Source organism: Accipiter gentilis, chromosome 10 (assembly GCF_929443795.1).
Source record: "Accipiter gentilis chromosome 10, bAccGen1.1, whole genome shotgun sequence".
Taxonomy (NCBI): Eukaryota; Metazoa; Chordata; class Aves; order Accipitriformes; family Accipitridae; genus Astur; species Astur gentilis.
Window position 1 is genome coordinate 15,267,052 of NC_064889.1, and position 21,993 is coordinate 15,289,044.

The 21,993-nt window shown below is 40.6% G+C and overlaps 1 protein-coding gene across 11 annotated transcripts in view; it reads left to right on the top strand.

Annotated features, from left to right (window-relative positions):
* Positions 1 to 662: 662 nt before the first annotated feature.
* Positions 663 to 21,993, top strand: part of TM6SF1 (transmembrane 6 superfamily member 1) — a 48,753-nt gene continuing 27,422 nt past the window's right edge. The window contains exons 1-10 of one of the 11 annotated variants that reach the window (XM_049811518.1): positions 663 to 863; positions 3,288 to 3,391; positions 4,737 to 4,834; positions 5,781 to 5,884; positions 6,748 to 6,830; positions 8,230 to 8,351; positions 13,007 to 13,111; positions 14,231 to 14,317; positions 15,215 to 15,307; positions 16,326 to 16,445. In XM_049811518.1, the coding sequence (XP_049667475.1) occupies positions 772 to 863; positions 3,288 to 3,391; positions 4,737 to 4,834; positions 5,781 to 5,884; positions 6,748 to 6,830; positions 8,230 to 8,351; positions 13,007 to 13,111; positions 14,231 to 14,317; positions 15,215 to 15,307; positions 16,326 to 16,445 (1,008 nt within the window). In that variant the 5' untranslated portion in view covers positions 663 to 771. Of the gene's footprint in view, positions 864 to 1,901; positions 2,197 to 3,287; positions 3,392 to 4,736; positions 4,835 to 5,780; positions 5,885 to 6,747; positions 6,831 to 8,229; positions 8,352 to 13,006; positions 13,112 to 14,230; positions 14,318 to 15,214; positions 15,308 to 16,325; positions 16,446 to 21,993 lie in introns of those variants that run through there. The other 10 variants (XM_049811521.1, XM_049811522.1, XM_049811519.1 and 7 more) reach the window with 10 other exon arrangements.

Consider the following 21,993-nt stretch of genomic DNA (forward strand, 5'->3'; position numbering starts at 1 on the left):
CACTTTTAAAACGCTCATGTCCTTGTTCTTAATAACCCAGCTAAATTCTGACGCAAAAAGAGAAGCATGATTTTTTTCACGGGTTTCTTAGAGAGACTCCTGCACTAGTCGGATCAAGGGAACCTCTCTTCCACCTACCACCTTTCACGAAAACGGATCGCCTCCGAAAAGGCACCGCGCACACGACTGCATCCGCCTGCCGTTTCTTGCGGTGCCATCAGTCAATAATTAACCCGGGAAGCCTCTTTCACAACGCTTAGTTCAACTGTTACAGCATCCACTTGGCATTTCGCCCCCGTCGTTCGTTGGCGGTTGGCGGAGGAGCCCCCCCATTCCCTGCCGCCGCCGTGCCGCCTCCCCCCCCCTTCCCCCCCCCCCCCCCGCCGCGACGCCCCACGCCCGCGGTCCCGCGCGGGCGGCATCACCCCCGGCATCATGGCTCGGCTCGGCTCGGCGCCGCGCCGCCTTCGGGGCAGCCCCCTACCCCCGGGGAAAGCTCCACGGCCCTCCCCGAGCCTCCGGAGGAGCAAGCGGGCGGCTCCGGTTTCTGAGGCGGATTTAACCTTCCCCGCGCGGGGCGGGAGGGGGCGGCCCGCCCCGCCGCGGGGCGCGCGCCGGCGATGGGGCGGGCGGCGGGGCGGCGAGCAGAGGCCGGCGGGGCGGCGGGCGCCCCTCCGCGGGGGGTGAAGGGCTGAGGCGAGGCGGCGCCTCGGGCAAGGCGCGGCGCTCGCCTCGGGGCGCAGAGGGCGGCTGCCGCCTCCCGCCGCGGGGATGAGCGCCTCGGCGGCCACCGGCGTCTTCGTCCTCTCGCTCACCGCCATCCCCGTCACGTACCTCTTCAACTGCCTGGCGGCCGGCGGCAGGTGAGGCGGGCGAGGCCGGGCGGCTCCCGCCCGGCGGGGAGGGCAGCGGAGCGGAGCGGAGCGGAGCGGCGGGGCTGAGGGAGGTGCGGGCGGGCGGGGGAGCCCGGCGGGTATTTTTAGCGGCGGCGCAGGGAGAGGGCAGCTGCGGCCGCGGGGCTGAGCGGGACGGGGCGGGAGGCGGAGCGGGGCAGCGCAGCGGAGGGCGCGGGTCGGGCCTCGCCGCGGGCAGCCGGGCGCCGGCGGGGAGCGGCTCGGGCGGGAGCCGGAGACCCGCTCCCGGGTCCTCCCCGCGTCCTCTGACGGGAGCCGGAGACCCGCTCCCGGGTCCTGCCCGCGTCCTCTGACGGGAGCCGGAGACCCGCTCCCGGGTCCTGCCCGCGTCCTCTGACGGGAGCCGGAGACCCGCTCCCGGGTCCTGCCCGCGTCCTCTGACGGGAGCCGTGCCGGGATGCGACCCGGGGAGAGGCGAGCGGGGCTCCTGGCTCGGGAGCCCGGCCCGGCCCCTCACCCCAGGACCCTCGGAACTGCGCCTTTCGCATCACCTGAAGCGTGTCCCGGCGTCCCCGGGGCTCGGGCGACCGCCGCTCCCGCCCGCGGCTCGCCGCCGGGGCCGGCTGGTAACGCCGAAAGGACAAACCGGCCCGGAAGGTGCCGCCGGCCGCCGCGGCAGCCGCGCCCGCACCGCGCCTGAACCGCGGGGCAGCGGGCGCTGGAGGCCGTCCCGGGGCTCCGCGGCCTCCCGCCGGCGCCCCTGTCAAGGCATTCACAGACAAAATCCAATTCTATTTGAAAACGAACGGAAGAACTCGGCAGCCTCGGAAAGCTCCCCAGCCCCGCGCCTCCGGCAGCCCGTAGGACGTGCGAGTTTTAACTGGAAATGCCCATATGCCCTCGCTCTGCCGAAAAAATAGGATCCCAGGGTAAACCGCAGGTCTAGAAAAGCAAGGTCTTTCCTCATGGAAAAACCAGTGTACTTAAAGGTCCGTGTGCTATTTTGTGATCCCACAGCCTGGGGTGTTTTGCAACTTTACTGCACAAATATTTGCTCTGTGTTTTTAAGGCTTTGCTACATCTGTTCCTTCCTCATTTTCCTCCTTCTGGCCCGTAACTTAATTTTTTGTTTCTCATTGCTAGAGAAATGCTGAATAACACGTGCTGACTTACTTGATTCGTTGCCAATATTTATTTCAAATTGATAGACCGCAGTGAAAAGTCACTGCGATATTAACAGCTGTAACGGCATGAAGAAATTAATCACTGGGAAAACAGACTAGCAGAAGATTCAAACCGTAAAAAAATCAACAAGCTAGTACTGCTCATCCTGACTCAGAAAGTATGTGTGTAGATATTCCGAAATATTTGATCTTACAAGTTCTTTGCAATAGTTTTAAGTCAGGTTTCACTAAGGCTGAAATGGTCATAATGTTATTTGTTTGTACACAATTTGTTTTCTTGGCCCGCAGAGTGGTACTATGTATAAAATTATGTACCAAATATTTTTAGCTTATGCATCTGAACTTTACCTACCTTCCCCCTCCTGTTTTTTCCCCATACACAAGCACAAAAATGAAGACTGAGAAGGAGAGTCTGTCTTAAAGAGAACTAAATACGATTGATGCACTTAGAGCTTATAGACCAATTTCAAACTGATTTTCTTAACTTGCGTTTTCTTGGGGAAGGAGACAAATTTGCTTTGTGCTGAAGATTTTTGTGCTTTCCGCTACTATGACTTTACATGCACTAACATTATAGCCCCATCTTCAGAGAAACGGTCTTTTCTGCCGAGCCCACCTGGGTTGATTACTGACCACCACCACCACCCCCACCCCCCCCCCCCCCCCAAAAGTGATCCTGCTTTATAGGGCCAGAGAGACCCTGGCACTTCCAACACTGGAAATTAAACCTAGATCCATCATAGGCGCTCCACACTGCTATTCGTATTCCATGGGACTGATGTGTTTTATTTGTGAATATGTAGTTCCCTGAGTAGATAATTTATTGCTGGGATTAGACTAAATGTCCCTAATGATCCTTTTTGGCTTTGAAATCTCTCTGTTTGTGACTTTCACCTCTTGTTGGCCTTTAAGTTTTCCATCATTTTTATTTATTTTTGCAGATACTAGTATGAAAATGATTTTAGTCGGACAAATCTAGACTCCTGGATATGTTATTTATCTAGCTATTTCCATATTTTCTTTTTTTTAGATGATCACGTGTGAAAAGACAGGCACATAAATTCTGCAAAACTATAAAATGGGTACTATGACAGACTATGAGATGGACTTTAAAAACAGCCTTTTAAAGTATTCAAAGTTACTTTGAGAGTATGTGCATTTGAGGATAGCTAGTAAGAAAAGCTGAAGAAGCAAAATTCTGTCTCTTTCTCTGTCTTTTAAATTTTTTTTCTTTTTAATACTGTTACAGTTCCTGGGTAATTGTTGCAGTTGGATTGCTGGTTCTGGTTTTTATTGCTCTGTTGGCTCGTGTTCTTGTCAAAAGAAAACCACCAAAAGACCCGCTGTTTTATGGTATGTCTTGGTAACAATGAAGCTAAATTCAGAAAGTGTTAATTTATGTAAATGATAATATGCGACAGTTATTTCAGTTTGAACATTTAAGGCAGGGCTTCAGAACCCAGTCTGGTGAGGTGCTAAGGAGCCAAGAAAGAAAGAAAGACTGGAGAAAACAGAGGAGAAATAATGCTTCTTTCGAACCTTTTTATTCTTCTCAAATAGGAGATCCAGCTTAGGGACAACCCAGACCTCCTATTTGACAAGAATAACACTCGAGTTGGGCTGTGGAAGTGTTTGAAATACTGTCATACCTGCTCTGTTAAGATCCTCCTTGTAGCAGTACTTAGGCACCACAGTAGATCTCTTATGCCTGTCTCATCCTGAGTGGACTCATTAGGGATTTTTGGATCTTTTGGATCAATGGCCTCTATGGCTTGGTTCTTCCTATGACTGAATTCCTTAATTCTGCCATTTTTATTAGGCTTCTGTGTTAACTCATCTTTGTGATACATAAGAAAGTTCCAAGCACTCCCAACTCCTGGCTCAGGCTGTCTGCAGACTTGGGCAAACATTTCTATATTGATACTTTGCCATAAAAGCATAAAGATCTAGATTACCTTTGAAAAGGAAACCTTAGATCTAGATTACTTTATAGCAAAAATCTGGAAGAAAAAACACTGCTGTTTTTCTAAATTTTACAAGATGGGCCCATAGGCAAAGCAGCGTATGGACCACGTATATTTGCCCTCTGTCTTCCTCCTCATGACAACTCGTAGGCATCTGTCCCCAGTGTTCTGCGTGAGGCCAGGAACTCTCAGTTCACACTGAAGTCAAAGGAAATAAATAACATAAACGTACTGCAAATAAATTTCCTGTCTCAAAGGAGTGACTCGCTAACTTGCCAGACAGATCTCCTATGGACTGCTGTGGCTAATACAGTTTGCCTTGCTCACGTCCAAAAATGGCAAGTCACCTTTCCCTCTCCACCTCGCTTTTGTTGTCCTTTCTCCTTTCCAAGAGATGAGTACAGTCAAGGTTGTCTACTTCGTGTGACCAAGAGTTTTGAACGGCTACATAGTCCTTTCTGCAGACACTGACTTTCCACGGAGGCTGTGCCTACAGTTCTGCAGGATTTCACGTTCCTAAGAAAAGCTTCCTAAGAACTCTTGACTAACCACTAATTAAAAAATACTAAGCTATGTAGGAAAGTCATATTGTACATTAACTATCTGTGACCTCCAAGCAGATGCATCTAGTCCAATAGATCTCTGCCTGACTGAATTTATTGGACTGTGAAGCAACTGCATGATTCCAAATCTTTGTTAATTCATTAAATTTTTTCCCCTTTGTCTTATTACAGTTTATGCTGTATTTGCCTTTACCAGTGTAGTGAATCTAATAATTGGACTGGAGCAGGATGGAATTATTGATGGATTCATGACTCATTACTTGAGAGAGGTAAACAATTGTTTGCCTTACAAATGTAAATAAAATCTTTACTATAAATAACTTGGTATGGTATTTGTCACAGAAAAATAGCCACTTACATATTCAAAAGGGTTTTCTCAAATTTGGTCATTGACCTGTTTCATTATTGTTATGGACAAAACCTTCACTGATTTGAAATCACTGACTCATTTGGGAAAAATAGCATACCATTCAAGCTCCAATGGTATTTCACTTAGTTTAAATAATACTGTTCTGTATTAACTTCTGTGGGAATTGAATGGACTGTACATGTTTGCAGAAAGCCATAGATAGCACTCAGGAGTGGATGAGTACTGCAGTACCTACATGTGTTACCAAGAAGGAAACAAAATTGCTCCTTTTTTTTTTGCCTAATCACTTTACTAAAAGGAATTAGAGTTAAAAAATGATGACCAGATACGTAGTCAGCAGAATCTGTTGGCTGCTGAACATCAACATCCACCAAAAATAGCTCAGTAAGAGCTTGATATGAAAGTCACTGAAGTCATTGAAAAGATTCCATGAACTTTAGCATGAAATGAGTTGGACCTTACAAGGTTATACGTTGTCATCGATATATTCAATATTGTTTTAGATCTCTAGGTTGCTAAATATATCTCTTTTTGTTTAGCTTTTATCACTAAAATACGCAAAAGTAATATTTCCATAATGTAAGTAGAACAATGCTGACAGTCATACATAGGAGTTTTCCCTTCCATCTTGCACTCTATTGTGCAACTATAGAACTGATTTAATTATACCTAATCCTACCTAAATCAGGTTTGTGCCTGGCAACGTGTATCATCAGTCAAAAACTGTACCTCTGGATTAAAAGAACATCAGTTACTTTTCTGAAATTGTTTCCTGTTGGTTTTTATTAATTATTTGTTCTTCTTCCTCTAATCAGTGTATCTTTTTTAAAATAAATGTTCCGTAGGGTGAACCGTATCTCAACACTGCATATGGCCATGTGATCTGCTATTGGGATGGCTCTGTTCATTATCTGATGTATCTGTTGATGGTGGCAGCTATTGCATGGGAGTAAGTAATTTTGATTTACGTACTGTTTACTTTGCTTGCATTCTCATATAAACTACAAAGGGCTTTCTTTTCTATGCAGTATTTAGATTTTTCTTTCAGGACCATTTCATGCCTTAGGCCAAAGCAATGCTTTTAAAATTCCATTACTTTCAGGAATTGTACCCTCACCAAATTACTCTTACCTGAATAAGCCCAGCAAATACATTGAGTTGTAGTCTGTCTTCACTCTGCAGCAGAGAGCATAGCCCATCTGCATGCTTTGTGTTAGTTAAAAGGAAAGCTTAAAGATGATGCATGTTAAAACCATGTGCGAAAACATTTCTTTTTCCTAAATAACATATTTATGGTAGGAATAATGTATTGCTTAACATGATGATGATCTCTCATCCATGGTAGAGAGTACCATGCAGTTTAAGAGAAAATGGTTATTTCTAGAGATTCTTATGTTTCCTGCTGTTGAATAAAGAGTTTGAGAAAATATGTATTTAAATTCCAGAGGCTAATGTATCCACTGGTAATAAAAACATTAACAGAATGAAATGAATTATTAATTCTTTTATAGTTTTGTACAACCTGCGATGTGCAAAATCATGCAGCCTTCAAATGAGTGAAACGTAACAGCAAATAACTAATTATGCACAAATCCTGTACTGGTCATGTGATAACCTTCTCACACGTATGTAGGATTTCTCCATATCCCCCTCTCAGAGGCAAGAATCCACTGTTGACTTGTGGTACAGATTTTAAAACCTTTACTTACTAAGATACAACCATGGCAATTAGTATCATATTTTAGGGTGATTTGAGGTAGGGCATTTTTAGGGATGGTGCAATAATTATGTCTTGTTTTCTTTTTTACACAGACAAAGCTATAGAACCATTGGCCTCTACTGGCTAGGTTCCATTATCATGAGCATCATTGTCTTTATGCCTGGAAACATTGTGGGTAAGGACATAATTTTATGACTAACTTTTTCCTGTGAAACATTTTCTAAATTCAGCATTAGGCTATCTATATATTACTGCAGTATTGGTTTGTTCTGTAATAATATGAAAGAGGAATTTTAGGAATATCAGTAAAGCGATGCAAGATATTTTGAAATTTAAATATGAGGAAGGGAAGATGGAGACCAGAAAAAAAAAACCCTTTCAATTTACATTGCTTTCAAGGAAAAAAAAAGAAAAGTATTTTGTGACACCCATAAGGCTTTTATCCAAACTAAGTTTAATTTAAGCAATGAGACAATAACTGTCTCTTAGTATCATAAAAATATAAATCTTATTTTGCATAAAATTTCCAATTTACTTAATATTTCAAGCAGCTTACAAGAGGCATCCAAATCACCTTTAGAACTGAAATCTGGAAGTGATTCTATTTTCAAAATAAATTTAACGTTCCTAGATTTCTAACATAAATCAGTGCATAGCTGTGCTGCTAGAGGTTGAGAATTGTAATACAAAATTTTACATCATTATTACTGGTAGGTGGTCCTTTAAGAGTGCCACCCCCCTCAATTAAAGATTTCCTTTTTAGCAAAGCTTAAATTGATGCAAAGTTGACAAGTGTTCAACTAAGAAAAATGTTGATGTGTCCAAATCCTGTAGTCAGCTGTAGAAAAGCTCACGATGGCACTGCTTTTTATGACAGAGGAAGAATATTCATGGTGCAGCCTGGGGCCAGTCCAGTTCCCTCCATTGTAGATACACAGGCACCACAGATAAAACAGTCAGCAGATTTAACGCTACAATACCTTTTCCTCATTCCTCTAGAGAAGGCTGAGAAACTTGTTCGCAAGAGCATGCCTTCTGCCTTCCTTTCTGACATAGGGAGTAGCCAGTGTAAAGGACATGGATTTTCCAGATTTACTTGTGCTGAGGATAGCTCTCTGAATTTATGTTTTGTCTTTAAATATTAGTACAGGCCTGCAGGAGAAATCAGGACTTTGGAAAACAAATGCAATATCAGATCTTCAAAAATGGATGCATTCCTTTTTTCCATTTTTAAAAGAATGATGTCTGTATTTGAAACAGGTTCCATTAAGAGATTTCAAAGCTGTCCCATCCTATAGGAGTGACAGAGTGACAGGAGTGGTTTCCTGTCCCCTCAAAACTCCCTTAATTTCTGAAATGGCTTCCTGTCTGATGGCTCTCTGTCACCTGTGACTCTACCACTGTTGAGCACATGATTTTCAAGAAGATTTGTGTGTTGCTTTAAGAGCTATTTCTAATATTTTATGTCTACATTACCATAGCTGCTTCAGGTTTGATATTACATAGGACATTTTTTAACTCTTCTGCAACACAGCTTACAAATTCTCATACATCCTATGATAATTTTTTAACAGGCAAATATGGAACAAAAGTGTGTCCTGCTTTTTTCCTAAGTGTGCCATATATTTGCCTTCCCATATGGGCTGGGTTCCGAATTTATAACCAACCTTCAGTGACTCACGACACTCCAGTCAAGGTAATATTATTGTATTTAAGTGTTGGCTGCTGTTAGGAAAAATGAAATATGCTTGGCTGTTTCTACTGAGTTTTATAGGTCCCTTGGTGAGCATGGAATGTACTGTAACTGTTCACTGTTATGACAATTCCTGCCAGGCTGCGTAGACACTGTAAAAATATCTATACTGTGGGACCATTTAATTATGGTGGGCTAAAGAAAAAGCAAAAGAATCTCATGTTTAGAGTAAAGAACCCATTTCTAGGTGTAATTGTGTTACTAACCTCTATCTATTCAATTTCTGTTTCAATTTCATAGCTGATGAAAATATTGACATATACCAGCTTCATAAAGCACCACAAAATCCTGACAGAAGCTCTGCAGGAAAGTATTCTTCTGCAGACAACTTACAGATTTCATGTAATTTAATAATTTTTTGTATGTGCATTCTGCAATAATAGATTTTACAAGTAAGACACTGTACATTAATTGATATGAAAATTATTTACACACTTCTTATTAAAAAAAATCCATGAAATTAATGTTTGCTTAAAACTCCTTAGACCTTTGCCTTTGAATTGAATAGTTGGGCTATAATAAGTTTAACTGAGCAATCAAGAAATGCAGTAAGAATTTATGGACTGTTTTATAAAAAAAAAAAAAAAAAAAAAATCCCTGCAGTACAAAGCACAGAACAGATCTTTAACTCTTTGTTGCTATAAGCAAGCCAGTTTATTGCCACAGCACACCATATCAGTTTTAAGTAATATAATCAATTAATATTTTTGCATCACAAGAGCTCCTGAGTCTCAGTCAGGTTCATTCTGTAACTGAAAACATAGACACAGATGAAGGAGTTAGTTCCTATTCCACAGCTAATAGGCAGTCAGTGTGCAAGTGGCATAGCCTAGGGCATAGAATAACAGCAGATGATGCACTGACAGATTTTCCTAGAAATGTATGAAAGGTAACATTCAGCCATCCATTCATGATTCTTCAGTAGGAAAGAGAGGTATAGATAGATATGAGTATCTCCTGAAGTTTGAAGAACTGCTACAGAATCACCACCTTTAGGGCAAGTCCCTGTGAAAGGCAAATTGGGAGAGAGACTTCAGGTGCCAAACCCTCTTCTACCCTCCTGCATAGGCTTACAAGAAACTACATGTCCCATCCATCCCAAAGCAATTTGAGATGACTTACTTAAAGGTGTCACTAGTTCTGGCCAGAAACACATTCTTTAGAGTCATCAGGGTAGAGAAGTGTAGCTAAAGGTAGTGATGGCGAATTTTGCCATATAATATTAGTGAGAACAACCTTTCCACGGAGGATGGATGAAGGTTTCAGTTCTTTTTCCTAGTACTGAGAACACCACAGAAATTGCTATTATAGAAAATACATGATGGACTGCTTATTTGCTGAAATATAGCTTATCAGCTCCTAAGCTTATCAGGAGCTAAATTGCTTACCTAGGTTTGATATTCTACTTCAGTATATATTGCAGAGAAACTTAGTTTTTTAAATTCTGTTTCAAAAAGAGAGTGCATAAAAAGCTGGTGATCTGAAAATTTAACATTGCACTTCTTAGTGAATCCTTTCTTGTAAACCTACACTTCCTTGCTCAGAAGGTGATAGAAGAAGCTTTGATTCCTTTCCCTGGGGCCTACTACCCTTCCTATGTAATTTCTTTTTTAGAAGTCGTATTTATTTTTATGCTCCATATCCAAGCATAAATACTGTTCAATAACTGTATACCTTGAAATGCCTTTAAATCTTAACATGATTTAACTCATCAATTTTTCTTTTTTTTTATACAACTTTCTCAGTCCCAAATTAAGTATTGTTTCCAGGAAATAACTGTGTGTAATGCTACTAGTCAGTTAGCTAGTCATTGTAAGTCCTGAAAATAGTTAGTTCTCTTTCAATAGATCATTTGCAATTAGCTATAAAATGGAACTTTTTTTAGCTATCATTCAGAGTTGGTATTAAAAGATTTAGGAAGAAAATTTAATAATGCTTTTAAACTTAATAGTGCAAGTATATAGAAAAATACTTACATGAAAGGAACAGAAGCAAGGTATATTCTGTTGGCCAAGGTATTAATTGCTATAATATTATAAACCAGTTAGTTAAAAAATAAATAAATCACTGTGGGGACAGAGAAGAGGTAATCAAGTTTTGGGTGTTTTCTAACAGAGGTGGGTGCATGCGAGAGGAGTGGAGTTATGCCCTCATTTAGAATCAAACCAAGTTGTGCTGCAGTATTTACAAAGCCCAGCAGATTTATCTACAAGTATATCAGCTCAGAAAAGTTTAATGTAATTTAAAATTCATTAACAATTTATACACATAAATTCAGATTTGCACATGAATTCTGAAGGGACTGACTTCTATGGACAGCACACAAGACTACTCTGATTCCTTAAAACTGGTCATGTAAGGAGCCTCTCAGAAGTTATGGAAAATAGCTTTTTCCTGGAAGTGAGAGAAATTGCAAAGCATGCCTACACACTTCCTTGCTACACAAAAGAAACAGCAGGGTTGGCAAGATCTGTGCAGAGTTCAATGTTGTTTGCAATAAATGGGAAACCTGTGGCGGGTCATCTCTACTCAGCCAGCATATTTAACATGTAATTCATTTTAGCATGTATTGATGCAACTTTGCTGTATAAAAGAAAGGTAAGGCAAAATTACTATGTAGCTGAAGTCTGTCAGCAAAGCGCATACTGTCTTCCAAATTCTTGCTTCTGGTTTTTTTTAAGGTTTGTGTTTTCACTTTGTTTGCATAAATGTATGCATAGAGAAAAAAAGGTGCGAGTTTTCTGTACCATGGCAATTTCACAAACTCATACTGTGCTAAAAGTCGTTTCCACTAATATTGGCTTTGTCTCCAGAACCTCTAAGTACAAAGTTCTGGTTGTGGCTTTGTGATCACAGTAAATATGCACGTTAATTTAATATACATTTTGAAATGAGGAGTGATACATATATATAAGCTTCATATTTAGACAAAAGTGGAAAGAAAATATATCAACCCTCAAACTTTCCATTATCCTTAGGTAGTCTACATCTGAAAATGACTTGCAACTCAGCAGCCATGGGAGGCCTTTGTCTTTCATAGGAATAAATATTAGAATATAGATATTCTTTGCAGGTAATATTATAAACATTCCTGCACTAGTTCTTTAAATACTGTGAAGTGACACCATACTGCCAAAACAGACCTGTTATTTGTGTTTAAAAACAAACAAAGGTGTAACTTCTTTTTTTCCTGAAAAAGACCCTTTAAAAGAAAAAAAATAGTTTTATGAAAGGGACAGCCTATCTGTTTCAAATAGCCTTATTTTTGTTAACCTACAATTCAGATCTTGCAGTTCTTACTCAGGAATTGTGCTTGCAAGATCAGTTCTCCAGTTTCAATAACTGTATTGTGACTATCTTGATCCTGACTGCTTTTAACTGTGCTTCTACATCCTAATTATTGTTTTGTGCTTTGGAGACAATTCCACAAGTGTATAACAGGAAGGAAATCAGGTTTTTCTTTTGCTGTCTGCATGCCAACACATGGCTAATAAAAAAGGAAGAGGAAATGAGTAACACATATAAATGGGGAAGTTTTCCCTCTGAACTACATAAAGATACTCTGATGTGCTTATAATTTTGCCTGTGACTACACAGTGCTGAAAGTGTACCTTGAATTATTTCCATGGGTCTTGTAAGTTCTACTGTGTAGGCAAAGAGATGACTTTGGTTCCTCCAAGCCATCTTCCATGTTAGGTATCTATATAGCCTTTTCTACTGTAGAGTGTGAACCCCTCACATCTGCCCATGTGGTGCAGCAGGGGGATTCCTGTTCTGAGGCTGAGGAAAGGAGGTACAGAACAAATCAGATCCAGATGCCGAGAAGCGCTTCAGTGCCCGTCAGAGGAATCCATAGCATAAAGTAATAAAAGAATGAAAGGAGGATTTTCCATATGGTCCATACATGCACACACGCATTTCTCGATTTCTGAAGTACATATTAAGATATATTATTTGCTCACTGAACTGAGCAGAGAACTCAACTGGCCACAGAAAGGCTTTTATTTTATGCCACTGATATTCCATTATTTTCAATAGTGTCACAGGTTGCTGAAAACCAGCATTCACTGTCAATAATGAGATGGACCCTCATTTTGCTGTCCCTCCAAACAGTTCTTTTACAAAATGTATTAGATTCAACTTCAAATGTTTGAGACAAACCTACATTTCCAAAGCTTTTCTACCTAGGGACATTCAGGAAAATTAATTCATTCCAATTAACAAAAGACGCAACTTTGAAGAAATTAGTTATGCTGCTTTAAAGCCTTATGTGATTGCAGAGTTAGTGTTCATTTGATTTAGGTTGCTTTGAAAGTAAACTAATCTGTATTGAAATGGCTTTAATTGGATTTATCCATTTTTAGAGTTTATTTGGATTAATTTTCCTCACTGCATCCTATAAAGTCTGAAGTCACCTTTTTAGATGTGGAAATCTTTCTGTCTCTGAAATCAGTGGATAAATAGGGTAATGTAACTGATAACTAACTGCGTCTATCATAATGTTTCAACACTTCACCCTTCTTGTAGTGACTGATCTGGAGTTAAATATATGTCATATGGAACCTGGTTGTACTCACTAAACATGTTCTGTGTTGCAGGTGGTTCAAGAAATTCAGAAGAAAGGACTCTTAAGACGACCAATAGATTTAATGTTAGCTGCATACCTCATTCTAGCAACGGGGTTTTGCATATTTAGGGGCATGGTAAGTTGAAGATATTTTAATATTCTGGCCTCTAATTTTCAGTCAAACTTTTAAATTTGAAATCGTGTCTGTGTGAAAAAGTATGTACATTTTGGTTAAGGGAAATCTTGTGACTTTCAGAGCTGAAATAGGCCTTAGATATAAAAAGGACAAATTGATTATTTATGATAATTAGTGGTGCTTTGCTTCTCCATTTTGCCTTGTGTAAAGTATGTTTTTCAAAAGGAGGTGCAGAATCACAAGAGTAAATAGCATCCCAAGTGCAGATGAAAACTCTTCTCATTGGTCTGGTGTTACATTTATGGCCAAGAACATGGAGACAAACCAACTAAATTAAATCTGTATTCATGTTTTTCTAAACACAGACGCATAGTTAAAATTATATAGGAAACCAAGTTAATTTACACTGCATGAGATAGAGGAGAACATGTCCACCTGAAGAAAAAAATATCCACATTACCTGAACAACACATGTTGTTTCTACTTACCAAGAGCTAATTTTTAAAAAATGTTTGCTTTTTAAGCATAGCTGATTGATTGAATTAAAATTTTGCAGGGAATGAATCAGTACTGAAAATGCTTGAAGTAGATAAATCCAGTAGTAGGTAAATCTAGTCCTGTCAGGTCTAAAGCTTTTTCTGTCTTAAGCAGAAGGGAAGTTGTATATCATTCAGTGAACAGAACTCAATTGTTTAGGTGTCTTAGACAAATGCCTGCTTGCTTGATTTGTAGATCTGATTCTGTCTAGAATAATTCAAGAGGGGACAATAAGTACCCAAGCAACATTTTATTTACCTAGCACAGATTGTTCTTTTGTAGTTCTGTTGCTCACATTACTCTGTCATCTTCTGCTGTTTCTCTGAAAACTTGCCTCTCAAAATATTTTTTTTCTTCTAACTTGTCACAGACTGCTTTATTTCTTATAGATCATGCTATTTCAGAGCACCACTGATGCAGGTTAATCAGCTGTTTTACCTGTAATTTCACTGTGGGAAATGTTAATCTCATGCTCTAGCATCTAACTTGGTTCTGCAATGCCACTTCTTCATTTCTCAGAGGAATTTTTTTGTTGATTTTGAGAGTGTGGTCATTTCCTTACATATTTCCTTTACCAAACAGGAACTGCTTACTGGCCTTACTTTACACATACAGAGATCAATTGAACATCTCTGTGTAAGCTGCAGTAACCATGATTTTGTGAAAAAGGTAATAAAACGTAATCCGTTATAGTCTACTCGGACCTGCTTCTTGGATGCTCATGTTGGAAAAGAACAGGGAAGAATATCCACTGTTTGTAAATCTTTGCATTTCTTCTCGAAGTCACACAAAAAAATACACATGAAATTGAGTTGTGGAAAACTTACTGTTCAGTCCTGTAACTTAGGCATTAACGATGCCTTGCCATAAAACACTTACAGTGACAGCTGTTGACACAGATTGCTAACTCATTTGAGAATAGTATTTTTTTGTAGTAGTTTTAAGGGCTACTATGAAGAAGAACTACTTTTGCAACTGGGTCTCTCTTCATGTTTATTGGGAATTTTGTTCTTTCTATAGGAATGTAAAATCCAAAAATCTCTCTCTTGCTACTCTCTTAAAAGTTATTATTATTATTTTGAGTAACACCTGTCTCTCTGCATTGCTCTCCACTGCTACCTTGCCACAATGCAACTCTTTTGTTGGACTACATTTATAGCTTACTATCCTAAAATTGGGTGCTTAGCCTGAAGTTTCCACTGTTTGAACAATTTTCCATTGGAAAGTTCATTTGCTGGGATCAAAGTCTGTTTATCAGAGCAAATCAATAGCAATTATACTTCTAGTACAGCATAGCCAACTGACTGAATTCTTTTCCAGTCAAAATCTTTAAAACAGGCTGTCAGCATTTCCTTGCAAACTTTCTGAGCAGGAGCTGAGAGGAGGCTGCATTTCAGCTTTTTAACCGGTGATCAGATGTATCACTGTTGCAGTAGACTGTGAGCAAGCCTCCAGGGTAGCAGTGCTGCAGACCACTAGTGAATCTTTAGGCTGGTAACAGGTGTCAGGTTAGCTCGTTTTAGAACAAATTCTTTGTTCACAGGAAGTTTTAAAAATTCTTCTTAGATTGCTCTGGATTGCCCTGCTGAACTCTGCCGGCTATATATTCAACTTCATGAGCCTTATATAAAAGATCCTGCTGCCTATCCTAAGCTTCAGGTAAAGCACTGACTGTGGAGCATAGAGTGTTAAGAAGTGATTTGTTGACTGGCACAAAGATGAAGCCATGGGTTTCACAGATGGCAAGATCAATAAGGGAAGTATTTGTTCATGGCAAGTTAAACGGTATTTCGTATTTTCTACTACAGCCATTACAGGGTACCAAATCTTCACTGTGATAAACTTAGATTCAAATCAGTTACCTAGAGTTACACATCCTAATTACTCAGGCTTCTTTTAATATAGTCCATGAAGCAGATCTGCATGCTTTTTATGATCATTCCCCTTCCTTAGAAGGGCAAAGTAGACTTTCAGTCTGGAATAATGGAGCAAAAAGGGGTGTAGTAGGACTATGTTCCTTAAGCTGATGTTACACTTCTGTGACTAGTGACACACTCCTTGAAACGTGACACTTTTTACAAACCCTATTTACACAAGCATTGCAGAGGAGGGAATGTTGTGCTTTAGTTTTGTATTATTTGCAAGGTTGCCATTCTTTTGCAACCTTGGCTGCTGCATGGGGTCAGGGCCTGAAGCAGTAAGAGGATTCACAGGGGAGGCAATGAGCAGAAAACAAGTATCTCTGCCGGACCTATTCTTTCTGGGAAAGGGGTGGCTTGGGTGTCTCTCATACCTCCCAGCTGAAAGTGCAACGGAGCTTGAGAACTGGACACCCATGTTGTGTTGGACACCAAATTAGGTCAAGCCATGCTTATTGGCATGGTCTCAAGATGGCAAGGGGTAGGAAAACACGTCCTGGGATGAAGTAGATTTGGAGGGGGCAAAGAAACAACAGCCATCAATATTAGTGGAGGCCTTAGGGTAGCTGGATTCAGTCAACAGCATCTGGGTATGAAACGCTTTTCTCAAAGAAGTTATAGCTGCAAAAAGGCCCAGGAATCATTGCTGCCAGGAGTGTAGTTTTGAATAGTCTCAACTCCTCAGTCAGCAGCTGGCTAATTTTGAAATGCATCTCCCTCACGCTGCAAAGCAACTAATATTTCTGTTTAAAATGCAGATGCTGGCATACATGTTCTACTCTGTGCCATACTATGTGATTGCTCTGTATGGCCTACTGGTGCCTGGTTGCTCCTGGATGCCTGATATAACCCTTATACATGCTGGAGGACTAGCTCAGGTATTTCTTTGTAAAATGTTCGCTCTTGAATTACAAGTTCATAAGTAGAGACCTATGGAATAAATAAGGGGCCCAGGGCTTGATCTTCCCATGCAGGTTTTATGCCATTCTAACTCAGATCACCTTTTGTATTTGTAAAAAATTAATTTAAGGAAGTGGAGAATCAAACCTATTACATGTCTCTAATGGCTGCATTCTTGCTTTAGTAGACTTCTCTCCTTCTGCCGAATCTTTTTATTGGGCTCATTTAAACCTTATTAAGCACTATGCACTCTTTAGCTGAGACCGTGAAGGAAGCCTGTCTTAAAGTCAACCATGTAAAAAAACCCCAAACACAACAAAACAGTACAATACATTGTTTCCATAATGTGTGTTGACCAGCTAGGTAGTTTGAAAAATATAAATGGAAAAAGTATCTACTAGTCACACAAAACAGATGACATCAGTTGATGATGTCGATATAACACTGGGAACCTCTTGGACCACAAACCACGGTAACACTAAGACATGCCTGTACTGCCAAAGGCAGACCAATGATCATATTTCTTAACTTATTCTGTTCTGATTCTTTGAAATAAACAACTATAGTTAATTACTAGATGGTGCTGGTGCTTACGAGTAGACGGACCAAAAGAAAAAAATTCAACAGGAGCTAGTAAATGACTTCTCATGACACACAGATGAGCATTAAACAGTTGAGACAGAGTGTCAATTGATTTGTACTGCATGTAGGAAACGAAATGCGCTCTGAGCATCCAGACAATGCAAAAAATATGCACATAATCCTGCAACAATAATGAGAACATAGGGATGTCGCAATAAGTGTAATTCAAGTACTACTATTAGACAAACACAGGCCAACACTTTGTTCCTTAGGCCTGAGATAACAATCAGGGATACAAACTATGATCCAGCTAAATTGCCCAGTAAGGATGAGGGGGAGTGACATTTTATTTTCTGTTTGTGAGCAATTATCACAGAGAATATGACTTTTTTTTCTAAACAGTTTATAGAGAATCTTGAGTTACCAAATTATATCAAAACAGGATCTGGCAAGCATATTAATGAGGAGGTTTAGGTGCTCAAAAGGTATCATAAATATTATACAACTCTGTGTGGCCCAAATCTAATCTAAAAAAAGCGCAAGCTAGCTAAAGTAGGCAAGCCAGTGTCAGGAACCTCTCTCTACTGACAGATTACTCGGGTTTCATGAATTCCCCAGACAGTCAGGAAAGAAACCGCTCCTTCAAAGATTATTTAGCACAAGGAAAAGCAAACCAGACGTCAGTGTGCTGACTATCACAATCTTGCAAATTTACCAAAAACAACAGCCTCCCAGATTGGAGGCAATTTTTGTTTGGTTGATTTGGTTTGTTGGGGTTTGCTTTGGTTTTGGTGGTTGTTTTGGTTTGGGTTTTTTTTTCCTTTGGTTTGTTTTGGTTTTTTTCCCCCTTCTTTTAAATGTTTCCCATAACAAACACTCACTTTTTTTTTTTTTTGTAATGGCACTTTGTACATTTTAGCTGTACAATTAATACAAGCAAGATTCTGTTGCTGAAGCCTAAAACCCTTCTGTTGTCCCTTGTGGTTTGGCTTCAGGATAATGCTGATTTACACATTAGACAAGGAGAAGAAAAGCTACTGGTAACCCAAAGCTAACACTCAAAACTTCCCATTTTACTCTTTAAAGCTTGTCCCTGGCACAAGCAAAAACTGTGGGCTGACAAAAACTGATTAAGAGAACTGTATGTTGCTGCACACTCCCACATTTTATCCTGTTTCAAAAAACATTTCTTTAAGTTTGGGAGGGTTTGGGATTTTTTTTTGTAGTTTTTAGTTTAATGCACTGCAGAATGAACTTCAGTCATCCCACAGCTGAACATAATTTAATTGATTTGGCTTGGTGAGCAACCTGGGATGAAAAACCTGTGCGACAATGAATTGAGGACTCCTATATTATTTTGGTTTTGGGCACAAAACACATTTCCAGGTTTGTCTAGTGTTTTCTCAAATTAAAACATTGTAACTGATAATTAAAACATATGTAGTTACTGAAACACATTTTGCTTTCTATTATGCACAAAGGTCCAATAAAGGTAAGTATCTAACAATGGAAACAGTGGGCATTGCTCTCTTGGAATGAACACTGCTCCTACAGATAAGGAATGTGGAGATTTTAATTACTTTTATTTCTATCATTATGAAGTACGTCCCTTTTACAAAAACAAGTCTCAAAATACCATGTGATGCATCTAAACTAATAACCTCTAAAAGTGCCTAGCCTCTCACACACAAAGAGAAATATTTACTGTGTTTCAGAGTTACATGTAGCTCTCAGCTTGAATTATTCTGTTACGAACATTCAAACTCCAAAACCAGGTTGTGACCCTTACTGGACTTTCTGAAGCTTCAGGAAGAACTCTTTAAATGTCACACGACTAAAGTACCAGGAGCTTTGATTATACAAAAGGGTTGGAATAGCCTTTGATTTTGATTAAATTGCTATCTCCCTGTGCAAGTGAGCCACATGAGAAGGGATGAAGAGCCATAGTCCTGCTATCCAAAACCATTCTGTCTCACCAACTCTCCATAGCCTACTTTCCTATTCTCTCAGATGTAGAAAGTTTTTGTCTACTCCTTCCTCATGTGTTTTCCTTAATCCTGCAATTTTTGTGGCTACTTGCTGCAGTGTCTCTTGTCTACAAGAGAACTGAAACCCAAGGAACATATTTTTCTAAGTTACTTTCTCCCCACTCATATTTGATAGCTTTCCTTAGGCTCAAAAGACCTGGTCCAAATCCCTCCAAAATAAGTTACAGTCTTTGCCTGATTTTAGTCAGTTTTAGAGAGAAGGCACAGAGTGAAGAAGGACTCCTAACCTTTTTCCAGGCCCTTCTCTGTCCCTGGCTGGAGGGCTTTCTTGACTGCAGGGTAAAGAAATATTTGAAGCATTGCCTATGATTAGGCTAGAGACAAAAAAATATTGTAAAAAATCCAAACCCAAACTAATTCATAAAGACAAGAAGCTTAATGAGTAGCAGGCATACACAAATTGCAGTTGTCAATTTGAGCAGTGCCATGTCCAGTACCAGGCAGCTTCCAATTGCTGTGGGACAGCCTGATCAGCAGGCTGGCCGAGGCTTCAAGCTTAACAAAGGCTGTATGTTAAACAGATAAGGCTACCTTAGAAGCTCACCTACAGCATCTCATTTGATTGATTTCTCAGCCAAGGTTTAGGGTTTGATCCTCAAAATTCTCCACTTAGAGTGGGTTCAATAACAGAAAGCACCAAGGAACGGCTTATTCACTGAGAGGACCTGATCCCAGCGAGGTAACACAACAGACTCAAGGTTGCTCTCACTCACTGCAATGCCAGCCTATTGCACAACAGGCACAGAGATCTGCAGTAACTAACAGCTCTTACTGCTTAAGATCATGATTTTGGTACAAGTCTGCCTGGTACTTGAAAGAAGAGCAGGACTGGGCTACTGGTGAGTGAGAGATTTGCTTTTAAGTTACACCCCCTGCCCCAAGGGAGAAAAAAAAAGGGGGTGGGGGGTGGAGCAGAAGCAGAGTACAGTCATGGAAAGGAAACACGAGATTAAAGACATAACACAGTTTCCACAGAGGGAAATCAAATTAAAAAAAAAAAAAAAAAAAGTGACTTTAACAGACCTAAATATCCTCCCTGGTAATGAAAGGAAAGAGCAATGTGTTATATCGAAAAACAAGTCTAATAAACAATAATTTTATTATATGGTACATCATTAGCTAGTAAAAATCATCATGGGCTACAAATAGAACAAACTGTTTCTTTTTATAATGCTCAAAGCTTACTAATGCACCACAACTCTTCTAAGAAACAAGACCACATAATAAGGCTTAGATCTTCAAAGGCATCTAGGAGGCTGTGGGAGTTCGGGTCTCTCAGAAGCAGCCCCTTACAGCTCTTTCTGACAAGGCTCACTGTGAACTTATTATGAATTTACTATTAACTTACTATGATGCACAGCTGGCCACTCTTGGAGACAGGCAGGCCTTGCAGCCCTCCACAGAGAGGTACATAGCTTAGCATCTTGTTCACCCTAGAAGAGGCTCTAAAATGCTAGCAGGAGGCTGTTATTATGTCCAGGTAAACATCAGACAGACCCAAACCTCCTACCTGAAGCCTGATGGTGGGTGGCTATCTGCCTGGGAAACAGCTACCTCATATAACAAGAGGACTTTGCTGCTGAGCGCTAATGCTCTGGCTGCCTGGGCTGAGATGGCTTCTAAGGCAAGGAAAGGCAGCAGGGTTCTGAGCAAGACCACCCAGGTGCCAAAGGCAGTTCCTGCCTGAGACAGGCAAGAACAAACAGGCTGTAAGAGACAGACTGAATTATGAGGCCGGTATAAAAAGGCTGCTGATAGCATGCCCCTGAACATCTGTTTACTGTGTAATAGCTATTTACAGAAACATGCTAAGTGGCACTCTACTGAAGTGTGTTTGTATTTGATTTGATTACTCCGTTTCCTGACTCAGGTTTGCTAGATCAGCTCTCCCTATTCAGTGGAGGTGGTTAGAATCACCTGAAAACCAGTTTCCTTTTCAGTTTTGATGTATGGTCTCAGCCTAACCTTTTGCTAGAGGGGTGTGTATTAGAACACCTGCACTGTATTACACTTTCTACTTTGCTAACTGTGAATGGAACTGTGTTCTCTGAGTCCAAAATAACTCCTGCTGAAGCCAGAACAGAGGATGTGATTTGGCCAGAGTGTACTACTCTGCGTTACTAAAATCCCGGTGTCCCTTTCTCTTGCTCTGCTTAAGATCAAATTGATGTTCTTCTCAGATCTCCTCCACTGCTAACTAAGAATAAAAAAAAATAAAAATTGGACACACAATAATTGATGTGAATGAGCCATGGCTTGAAATAGCAGGTAACAGATGGAGACAAAAGACAGTGACTATCCTGACGCTTCTAACTTTAAACGTTTGTTTATGCTAAAAATATGCTTCAGCTCAGCAAGCTTGTCTTTGCGTATAACCTTCACTGTAAACTTAACCTATACTTCAGAACCGCCCCGAGCCCAAAAGCCAAATATTGCAGACGTTTTCTGAAGTCACCAGGAGTTCTGGGATCAGAATCTGGAAGACTGGGTTTAAGATTCAAAAAATCCCCCAAACCAGAACTAACATAGCTTCCAGAATTTCCCTTTCTAACTTTATTCAGAGCGAGTGTCTCTCTGCTTCCTGTTGATGCCAAACCCCACATTCCTAGGTAGGTGTGTGCAAGTCCTAGCCCCACTACTGGGCTGAGGCTTAGGAGTGCAGATCTCTACAGTGATGGACACTTCAGCAGCCATTTGCCTGGGGAAGGATTGTGGACCCTGTTTGCATGAATAATCACCTATAAGCCAAGGGTGAAATCCTGTACCTGATATAAAGATGAGTGCCACCATGTGCATAAAATAAACCTCCTACTGTGCCACTGATGGTTCCATTTATGCCTCTTATACCAAGATATTAATGACCTTAGTTTAGGCTGTATTTTTATACCACTGTGCA